At 40.7% G+C, this 11,215-nt stretch overlaps 1 protein-coding gene across 2 annotated transcripts in view; it reads left to right on the top strand.

Annotated features, from left to right (window-relative positions):
• INTS4 (integrator complex subunit 4) overlaps positions 1–11,215 on the top strand; it is a 117,692-nt gene that overhangs the window by 103,295 nt on the left and 3,182 nt on the right. For both annotated transcript variants that reach the window (XM_040489461.1, XM_040489462.1), the window contains 4 exons: positions 3,793–3,852; positions 5,678–5,837; positions 6,042–6,185; positions 10,161–10,281. In XM_040489461.1, coding sequence (XP_040345395.1) covers positions 3,793–3,852; positions 5,678–5,837; positions 6,042–6,185; positions 10,161–10,281 — 485 coding nt within the window. The remainder of the gene's footprint in view (positions 1–3,792; positions 3,853–5,677; positions 5,838–6,041; positions 6,186–10,160; positions 10,282–11,215) is intronic.

The raw sequence follows: 11,215 nt of genomic DNA, 5'->3' as shown, positions 1-11,215 counted from the left end.
CCTTCCTTCCTTCCTTCCTTCCTTCCTTCCTTCCTTCCTTCCTTCCTTCCTTCCTTCCTCCTTTCCTCTCCTCCCCTCCCCTCCCCTCCTCCTTTCCTCTCCTTTCCTCTCCTTTCCTTTCCTTTCCTGGCTTTTGCTGGATTGGTTGTTTTCTTTATATCTTTGTTTCATGCAAGGGTTTGAAAGTTCTGATCCTACTTCTCTTGTATGTGCTGCTGAAGCGAGCATGAGTTCTGATCCTACTTCTAACCTTTTCAAGTGAGAGGCAGTACAAGATAGGGGTTAAGAGGACTATGGTTCTTTGTTGCTTAGACTCAGATCTTGATTCCCACCATTTGGAAACTTAGTAACCTGGGACAAGTTACTGAATATTTCTGTGCCTCATTTCGATCCCTGTAAGTTAAACTAGGATAATAATAGTATCTGCCTCGCCCTCATAAGGATATTGCAAGGATTATCGAATTATTATATGTAAAGCTCTTAAAATACTTGCCTGACTCATTCAGACTAAACACTTGATAAATGTTAGCTTATATTAGTTGTAGAAATAGTATTTTTACTTATTTTTACTTACATTTTTAATAAACATATTCAACTTATCAGCACAAAAAATTAAATAGACTTTTTAATTACCTTTATCACAGTCACCTCAGATCAAGATGAAAGTTCTAATGTGTTTTTATTTCATTGTCTCATACTGTTAAATAGTTCGGAATTAAGTTTCAGCTTATTATGTTTTTATAATGTATTTAAGAATCCTTTCTTAAAGTATGCATTAATCTTTATAAGTACTTTTTCAAAATGAGTTAGCTCTAACTTGCTCACTCATTTGTGTGTGTGTGTGTGTGTGTGCCACAGTTGCTTTCTAAAATTCCTTGTCCTTTTTTAAAAAAATTTTTCTGTTTATTAATTTTTGAGAGAGCAAGAAAGCGAGCACGAGTGGGGGAGGGGGAGGGAGGGGGTGAGGGAGACACAGAATCCTAGGCATGCTTCAGGCTCCGAGCTGTCAGCGTAGAGCACAATGTGGGGCTTGACCTCATGAACCACAAGATCGTGACCTGAGCTGGTCAGATGTTTAACCGACTGAGCCACCCAGGCACCCCTCAAATTCCTTGTTCTAATTCACTATTTGACAGGAGTGCATTCTCTAGTAATTATTTTTCTGAATAAGTATGTAAGTGGTACAGTCATTGAGACCCTGCATGTCCGAAACTGCCTCTCTTTTGCTCTTATGCATAATTGGAATTCTTTCAGAACTCTGTAAATGTTGCTGAGTTACTGTTTAGTATTTAATGTTACAGTTAGGATATCCGATGTCAGTCTGGTCCTCTTTCCTTTGTTTCCTTATTTTTCTTGGTTCTTTTTTTTCCTCTCTGTTTAGAATTCAGAAATTCTACCAGGATGTGTGTAGATACGTGTTTTCTTTCAATGCTTTTAACTGACCTTCAGTGGGACTTTGAAGTATAAACTCTGCTTTTAGCTCAGGGATCTTTTCCCAGCCATTATTTCTTTAATTACTACTACTTCATCCACTCCAGTCTGTCATACTGGATGTTGTGTCTTCTGGATCTATTTTCCCTTATATCTTTTTTCTCATAATTTCAGTGTCTTAGCTTTTCTACTGTATATTCTGTGTAAATTCCTCAATGTGCTCCTTTTTTTTTTTTAACTTTTTTTTAAATCTTTTTCATTTTTGAGAGAGACAGAAAGACAGAATGCAAGCAGAGGAGTAACAGAGGGAGAGGGAGACACAGAATCCTAAGCAGGCTCCAGGCTCTGGACTGTCAGCACAGAGCCCAATGCGGGGCTCGAACTCACAAACCGTGAGATCATGACCTGAAACGAAGTCGGACGCCCAACCGACTGAGCCACTCAGGCACCCCTCAATATGCTCTTTTAAGTTATGACTTCAGTTTTCATCATTTTTCAATACAGTATTCCTTACTTTTGAGTTGATTTCATTATTACTGTTCATTTACCAGTATGCTTTCTTCAGTGTGTCCTTTTCATAGCCGTTTCTCTTGCTTTATCAGTGCAGTATCCTTTCAGATCTCCTCTTTAATCTCACTGAGGTTATTTATTAGAATTAAAAAAAAGATTTTCTGAGCTTTCTTGCCTTGACTTTCTCTCACTGAGGTCTGCTTGGTCTCCTTTACAGCCCTGATCATAGCATCTAATGATTTTCCATTGTCTTTGCATACTTATAAATGGAAGTAGATCAGTGTTTGGTTTCCCAGTGGACTTTACTTTTCCTCTGCTTTCCTTCCTTACCCCGAGAAAAAAGTGGAGGTTCTTAGTGATAAAGGCCTACTTCATATAGCATGTAGGTGAGGCTTCTTGGTCTGTTTTGGGGTTTGGAGGTAGTTCCCAAATCTATTTTATGTTTTATTATTGGGAAGTTCTACAAGATGACTCTATATAGGCAGACCCCACATTGATATTGCTTGGCTGAATTGTTTTCTTTTTACCCCCTCCTGAGGTCTCCTTTCCAGCCCTCTTACTCCTGGGGATCTTTAGTGGGTGAACCTCACTATCAGATTGCAGTTCCATTTTCTGGTAGTTTATCAGAGTTAAGAAAGTTTCAAGTGCTGCCTGTTTTTTAGGAAAAGAATTCAAATGCATGTTGTTTGTAGAGTAAGTTTCCATTTGTCATTTCTCATTTATTTGTTCATTCAACAGATATTTATTGAATAGTTGCTTGTGCCAGAAAATATATATCAAAATAATTAATATAAAAGTCCCTGCTCTCATGGGGCTTACATTTTAGTAGAAAGACTAAACTAGGTTATTAAGAACCTTGACACCCTTTTCTTGCATGTTTTTATATAAGGAGAGCGTATTTGTCTGTTTTTCCTCACTGGAATTTTACTCCTCTAATGAATACAATATTAATGAAAATAAATACAAAGTTTCATTTGGAAATTACAAGAAATAAAAAGAAAATGAGTGGCTGTGAAGCCAGAGAAGCCAAGTGAGGAAAGAACAAATAGATATGCAGATATCTTGTCTATGGGCAAAGTAGTAACAACACTTTTCCCCTTCTGCATGAGAATTTGACCTTTGGTTAACTTTCTAGGTATATTCCCTGGAAACCTGGTATATCAACTGTATTTACTAGGTAACACTGTGATCATAAAAATTGTCACTGAGAAAACTGCATATAGACCAGAAGGGACTATTAGTAAACTGTAATTGCCTGATGCAGACACCATAGCTTTGGGTTCTACTGAGTGCAGTGATTCTTTTAACTGGGCACATCCCTTGTGGGGACCCTGGAGGGTATGCCTATGGATTTGTTTCAAGAGATGTTAGCACCTATGGAGCGTGAGGCTTCTAATCCAGGCTGGTCTCCAAACTCAACTGACATAGATGTCATCTCCTCGTACCTGAGCTGTCTGTCCACAGACAGCTCTGTGGACGGCTGAATGGAGTGTGGTGAGGACTCCTGCAGGGGAGGAACGTGGCGCTGGATTGTCTGCAAGCTGTGCTTCTGCCCTGTATCCTTAGTGAGTCTGATGCCAGGCACGGTCTATGATAGCCCTTGATTTCGAGTGTTCATTGAGCCTGATAGCCACCGAAGTGTTTTAATTGGGTCTTGGCATTCTGACAGATATTTTCCCCCTAGGCCCATTAGGAATCTGCTCTTCCTTTTAGAGATAATTTTGATAGTGTAATCCTCTGATTTCCTTTCACGTAGGCTCAGGTTTCTGGGAATTTGGTCCTCATTCCTCAGTTCGAAGATTACATAAGCCAAATATATGTATGTATCTTTGTTTTTCTCTTTTTCTACAGAGTTGACCCCTTATTTGGGATGTGTGAAAAGTTTTTACAGGAAGTGGACTTTTTTCAGAGGTAACTATTTCATTACCATCTAGCTTACTGACTCCTGGTTATGCAGATAACAGCACTTAGAGGGCAACAAGAGCAATCAGAAGCTAGAATCCTTGGTTTAACCCACGCATCCAACCTGTTATCTGTGGCAGTGTGCCCTCGCGCATTTTTTTTAGGGGTATGTAAACTTCTTTAAACTTAGCCAAATGTGCAACAGTGGTACAGTAAAAATATCGGGGATCATTTGGATTCAACATTCAGCTGGGCCACAAAAAGACAAGTATCTAGATGGTAAAACAAACTTTTTTGTTGAAAAATCTCAACAAAAAAGTTCTTTTCCCCACTGTTCTTTGTAGAGAAATATGGAAATTCAACAACAGTAATCTACAAAAAATTGTTCCATAATTCTGTAGGTAGCCTTTATTTTGTAGTACAGCTATGTTTTCTCAGAGTTCTATATGAAATAAATTGGTTAAAACAGATCTAGTAGATGAATGGAAGGCTTAGCGAAGAAGTGGTAGTTGAATTGGTGACCAGACATGTGATGTACTGGCAATATAATACTAGGAGGAAAGAATTTATAGGATTTTATAGTCTAATATTTATTAAGTCAGATATTTCATTCTTCCACCCCTTATCCCTGCCCCCATGAACTTCATCAAACCTGAAGTTTACATGACTATACTTTTGAGTCTTCATCTGGGTGAGATAGCTTCCTGTAGGGCTGAGTTGCAATACCACGCTTCACCAGTGGGTGCTGCTCTCTAGCAGATGATACACTCCAGTTTGGCTCTTTAAGAACCTAGTTTCACATCTCACCTGAGTTCATGCCTTACTTTGGTTTTAGATTTTTTTCTCCCTCCCTCCCTCCCTCTTTCCCTTTTTCTTTCTTTCTTTCATTCGTTCTTTCTGAGAGAGTCTGTGCGAGCAGGGGAGAGGGGAAGAGGGGGAGAGAGAGAGAGAGAGAGAGAGAGAGAGAGAGAGAGAGAGAGAGAATGAGAATGAATGAATGAATGAATCTTGAGCAGGCTTCATGCTCAGTGTGGAGCCCAACCTGGGGCTTGATCCTACAACCCTGGGACCATGACCTGAGCTGAAATCAAGAGTTGGATACTCAACCGACTGAGCCACCCAGGTGCCCTTGGTTTTAGATTTAAGATGGAGAGTCTTTTTGCATATTTGGGTTGAAGAGACTTTTAGGAAGGTGATAGCTCTGGTATGCCATAGTTTCTCATCTCTTGCATAGAGTTGTACATTCTTTCTTAATTCAGCCCCTGAGTCCCTGCACTGCTATTACCTCAGTGAAATAGTTTTCGACTGTCCCCTTCTATAAGCAAGAGTACTGTGGAATCAGAGCTGGGAATGAGTTTATTTAACATTTTTAAGCCTCAATGCAACATCCTTTTCTCTGAATCTCTGTGTTCCTTTCTACAAATATAAGCCCCATTAAGATAGGCATTTTCTTCTCTTTTGCTCACTGTTATGTCCCTGGTGCCTGTGATAGTAGTTGGCACTTGCAGTCTTAAAGACGTATTTTTTAACTTAATTAATGAATCTGTAATATGAAAATAATGATTGTAACAATGCACACGATTGCTGGGAGGATTAAATAAGATCATGCCAAACACTTGAAGAGTATATCTGGCACATAGGGGTATTCAATAAACAAGGCTATCAGGATGCTCATATCACCAAGGCGTAATTATCTAGGTGCCTGGCTTTCTCATTCAGGGACCATGAGCTCCTTCAGTTCATCACTTCTCCTACCTAAGGATTTGGCATATGTTTGGGGATCATCCTGTGGTAAATGAATGCTTAGTCACTTGGCTTCTGTTTGTTCCTACAGGTGTTTTATTGCTGATTTGCCCCACCTACAGGACAGCTTTGTGGACAAACTTCTTGACCTGATGCCCCGACTCATGACATCCAAACCTGTAGAAGTTGTCAAAATTGTACAGACCATGCTGCGGCAGAGTACCTTCCTACACCTCCCCCTTCCAGAGCAGGTCCTGTCAAGTCTGTTCAGACAGTCAGAACTGTTGACGTTGGTGACCTTCTTTGACCGGTTGAATAGCTGGGCTAGAGCCTTCCCTCTGATTGGCTTTCACATGTTCACCTGTTAATAACGAGACAGAAAGCTGCACGGATCATGTTTTGTCGCCCAGGGATGACCTGGCTTCAGGATCATTATGTTTTTTTCTTGCTTGCAGATCCACAAAGCTTCAGCCACAATCATTGAGCCAGCAGGCGAGTCAGACAACCCTTTGCGGTTTACATCCGGGTTGGTTGTGGCCCTGGATGTTGATGCAACCCTGGAACATGTGCAGGATCCCCAAAGCACCGTGAAGGTCCAGGTCTGTCAGATTTTGGTCCTCATAGAGCTTCTAGACCATGTGTTGAAGCATTTAATTTCAGCAGCCCTGTAATTTCTACCTGATGGACAGAAAGTGAGGAGAGAGAAGAGATGATTCTTAATGGTAAAGAGTCTTGATGTGAATCCCATCTCTTCTGCTGATTGTGGTTTAGAGCAAGTTACTTTAAACTCTGAACTTCAGATTCTACAACTGACAACTAGGAACAATTGACACTGAAAGGAAATGAAGTATATAAAGCCACTGGTACCCAGTAAGGGTTCACTGAATGACAGGGGTCTTTCTAGTCTTACAATGTGAAGTTAAAACTTGGTATTTTCAGGGCTGCAAGCAAACTGTAGTAAACAAATCCTTTTCAGGCTGTGGATGGGTCCACTTGGTGAGCAAAATTTATGGGTTGAAAAAATCACTAGGGAGTATTTTTTCCCAAATTAGACATATTAGAGACACATGCCAGATGCAGTAGAGATACCAGTCAGTTTAAACAGTCTGCAGTTAAGCCCCACAAAAATACTACCCACTTGCCCATCCATTCACCCATCCACGAAGTAATGCTTACTCACATGATGAGCACTAGGGTTGCAGAGGTGAATGTGTTAAATTCTTGCCCTCAGGATGCTCAGTTTCAGTGAAAGACAAATAGATATGCAGTTATAAAACAGAAGTTCAGTCATCATTCAGACATGCACAGAAGAATACTGGGGCCTCTTAATAAATACCTGATTGGTTGCGTACTATAGGCCTAATTTTGGGAACCCATCTGCAACACTACCTTCTGAAAAAAGACCCAGCCATTTAAATGAGCTGACTTATTCTCAAGAATAAGAGACTGACTGGTTCACTAAAGTAATGGAGTAATGTACTGACTCAGCTTCTGACTATGAAACTAGGAAGTTTCAAAGACAAGAATGGAGGGGAACACAATATGCCACTCTAAATATGCCTCTTTGGCATAAAGAATATTTGGGGATGATTGTTTTTGAGAGGCCACAGAACCTGGAGAATCTCTAAAAACAGAGAAGTTGCCCTTTTGTGAGGGAAATTTACATTTATAAGGGAAATCACCATTTGTAAAGGTGTCTCCTTTGTACCTGGAAGAGAAGGATTACTAAATCTCTAGAAACTCTTTTATCAGTGAAGCGGGCACCAATTTAAGTTTGCACAACAGGGGCACATGTCTGGCTTGGTTGGTAGAGCATGAACCCCAAGTTGGGCATAAAGATTAATATTTATTTACATATATGTGTGTGTGTGTGTGTGTGTGTGTGTGTGTGTGTGTGTATATATTTTTTTTTTTTTCCATAGCAATCTTACCTTTGTTTATTTTGCTTACCTAGTAACCTCCCATAACTGGCTCCCTCCCACCGCAACACCTTCCTTTGGTCTTTGGTGGAAGATGGTATTTAAGGTGATGTCTTGGGCCATTTCAGGGAGTTAATCAGTTTTCCTGGGTATTTCCTATGTACACAGGATGTTTACATGTTTTAAACTTCTATTTTTCTCCTGTTTGTCTGTCTTTTATTATAAATGTGATCTTAGCCAAGAACCTAGAAAGGTAGAGGGAAAATTATTTTTCTTCCCCTACAGGCTTAATTCCAATTTTTAGCTACTATAAAAAATTCTGTAATATATTTACAATACACACACACACACACACACACACACAGTGAGACAATTTAATTTGGACGCTGTGGTTGGAGGCTGAGGAAAAGGAAGACTTTGTGGAGACACTCATGCATGGATGAGGTCTGAAAGGATGAGTAAGAGCAAAGGATAGGGGCTGAAGGAGGTATTCTAGGCATAAGGGATATGAATAAAAGTAGGGACACAAGCACTGACAGTAAGTGAGTACAATCTGAGGACAGAATAGCCTGGAGCCAGCAGGGAAAGCTTCTGGAAGAGGTAAGAATGAGTCAGGCCCTGAAGATTTGCCTGTGGTGACAGTAGAGGGGGGAAAAAAACTCTGGCTTCCCAGCAGGAATCCTTTTTTTTTTTTTTTTCATTAAGGAATTCTTCATTATAAATCATAAGCTGTACGGAGAACTAATTCTGAGTTGATGCTGCACATTTTTGGTTGTGTTTTTTTTTCCCCGTATTAGTGGTTTTCTACCCTACCTCCACTTTAGAGTTACTCAGAAAACATTAAAAAGTAATGATGCACAGGCCTCAGCCTACACCAGTTAAATCAGAATCCAGAAGGTAGGCCCCATGACTATACCAGTATTGTTTTTTTTTTTTTTTTTTTTTTGAGAACTCTTACATGATTCTAATGTGGAGCTAGGGTTGAGAACTACTGTTTCACATTTATCCCTGAAAAAAGTTCAGTGATCAACTAAGCATAAATGAAATTACAGACAGATTATTTAAGGGTCATCTGCTAGACTTTACTAGAAAATGTCCAGAGCCACCCCACCAAGTGCATGGCCAAACTGTTTGGAAGCCTTCACAGGTGGGGAGCTCACTGTCTATTTGCAGGACAGCTCTGATGGTAGGAACGTGCTGTCCAGACCAGCACTTTTTCTGTTTTGGACAGATGAGAGGAGATTATTGCAAGAGCACCTGGTTTGGAGGGTCCCAAGCAGACCATGTTCAGTCACTAGCTGTTGGCAAAATCCAAAGACCGAGAGACAGGTGGTAGTGAAACAAGACAGCAATTTATTTCAGGGATGAAATTCACTGAAATTATTTCACTGGGAAGACAGCAGGCTAATGTCTCCAAGACTGTCTCCATAGTGCTGAGAATACTTCCAGGTTTATAGAAGGAAAATGTGGACAAGGTGGGTGGGTACATGCAGGTGGGCAGTGAAGGTCGTCACTCCTTGTCCTTGGGCCAATCGTGTGGGGTCTTGCTGGCTCAGTGCAGTCATTACTGCTTGAGGGGGTAGTTTTGGTTCCTGTCAGGAGATGCTTTGCCTTCTGGGTCTTTTGTCTAAATTAAGAGATAGGTTGGAAAGAAGAACTGAATTGATGAGAAAGTTTGGGGTAAAAAATGGAGGTAGTTGAAGTCCTTTTTCATTATGGGACAGGTGGGCTGAGACCTGCCTCTTCAGAGTTGCATAGTTGAAAGACCTGTGTAGTTCCCTACTTTGTCCTTATCAGTAGATTTCCGTAGTCCAGGCCATGTGGTTCTAGGATCAGCTGTATTTGTTCGTGTAGTTCGTTTGTACACCATGCAGTGCGAGGGGCCCTCTGCATAGATAGCTGTGAGGCTCCCCTACGATAGTGAGGACAAGGCTCTGGCCATGTGTGAGATTTGAGAACTAGCCAGTGATTTGAGCTGTTAACAAAGAAAAAAAAAAAAAAAAAAAAGACAGCCCAAATTGGAGCCATTTGACCCCCACAACAGGAAACCAAGACTTAATTACAGTTTCGACCCATTCCAGGAATGTGTCCTTTCCATTTTGGACGACTCCTGGAAACATTTCTCTACTTGCTCGATACTCAGTAAAGCCAATTAGATCTTCAAACTTATGTGGTTGAATTTTGTTTTTTAACAGAGCAGACCCTTTGTTGACAGAGCTATAGAAAGAGCTTCCTAGCTGCTTATAACCTCGTGGAGAAAATGCAGTCACAAAATCATTCTAAATGGTGGTTGGTGGTGGGTGCTGGCCTGTGATGCGATTCAGAGCCAGGCAGGGAGCAAGTCACCCAGATGGGGGTGTCTGGGAAGGCTTTTCACACTCAGATTAGTACTTTTGCCTCTTCTGGTACTGAATAGAGGCACTTTATTCCTATCACTTCTTCACCATGAATTCAGGAAACATTTATCAAATACTGCTTTGTGCTAGGGCAGAGAGTACAGGGATCTCAACAGCATTACCTCCCACTCCTGGAACAGTTTTTAATGAAAGCTGGTATCTTCTTTCCCTCCTATTTTGGGGTTCACAACAGACACTGCAGTTTTGTTGAAAATTCATGGCTCTTCTATTTCTTTTTCTCACTTGTCTCACTTCTTAGGTCTTATATCCAGATGGCCAGGCTCAGATGATTCATCCTAAGCCAGCAGACTTCCGGAATCCTGGCCCAGGGCGCCACCGGCTTATCACTCAGGTGTACCTCTCCCACACTGCCTGGACAGGTAAGGGGTCAGTGGGCCAAGGTGGACAGAATATGCTCCTGGGGATGACACTTACCTTGAGGCGTTTGTTTTTTTGCACTTTGAGAAATACATGGTTCAGTCAGGCCTGCTGAGGACTGTACTTAATTTCTTAAGGAGTTTGAAAGCTTAAACTGGCTGCATTTAGACTAATTTGCTGCATTGCTTTGATTGCTTGCGGCACAAGATTTTGTCAGAAAGTATACAGGAGATTACAATAGAATGGAATCTCCTGGAAAGAGCCCTCGGCTGGATGCCAGCATACTATTTTCTTGTCCTAATTCTGCTACTGACTTGCTGCATAGCCTTGGACAAGCCACTCTCCCTTCTGAATCCATTTCCTCACCTTCCAAATGAAAATGATAATTCTCAACCTAGGAATTGGTTCTGAGGATTGCTCTGTCTAGAAATGAAACAGTTTCATGTTTCTTAACCCAAATTAAAATCATTCTGTCTTTGTATATGAACCATTTAGTTCATTTCCCCCCAAACAAGTAAACTATTACTGCCCCCTCCTTCCACATGGGCTGGTTTAATGTAATAATTTAATAATTTGTGAAAAGATAGGGAGGTTATGTAAGTAACTTTAAAGATTCTTAAGAATAAAATGGAAGAATACAAGTGCATGGGACATTACATTTCAAGCCTGTAAGGCTGCTTCAGAAACTGGAAAAAGAGACTCGGTCTACAGAACCTAAAATGTAGGGGGAGAATTGGCCTCACTGGTATTTTCTCAATCATTGGAGATGATTCAGAAGCATGGTTGTTATTGGGGAAGGTGTTTCATGACACCAAATTTGGTTTATTTTAGACTTAAGTGGTTGCTTTCTAGACTTTTCTTTCTATATTACTTACATGAGTGACTTAATGCCCTTATTAATGGTTTCCCTCTGTCAGGGGTGTTAGGTGGGTATAA

Source organism: Herpailurus yagouaroundi, unplaced genomic scaffold, assembly GCF_014898765.1.
Source record: "Herpailurus yagouaroundi ecotype Mexico unplaced genomic scaffold, PumYag 180, whole genome shotgun sequence".
NCBI lineage: Eukaryota > Metazoa > Chordata > Mammalia > Carnivora > Felidae > Herpailurus > Herpailurus yagouaroundi.
Note: the sequence above shows the minus strand (reverse complement) of the source record. Positions and strands in the feature narration are given on the sequence as shown.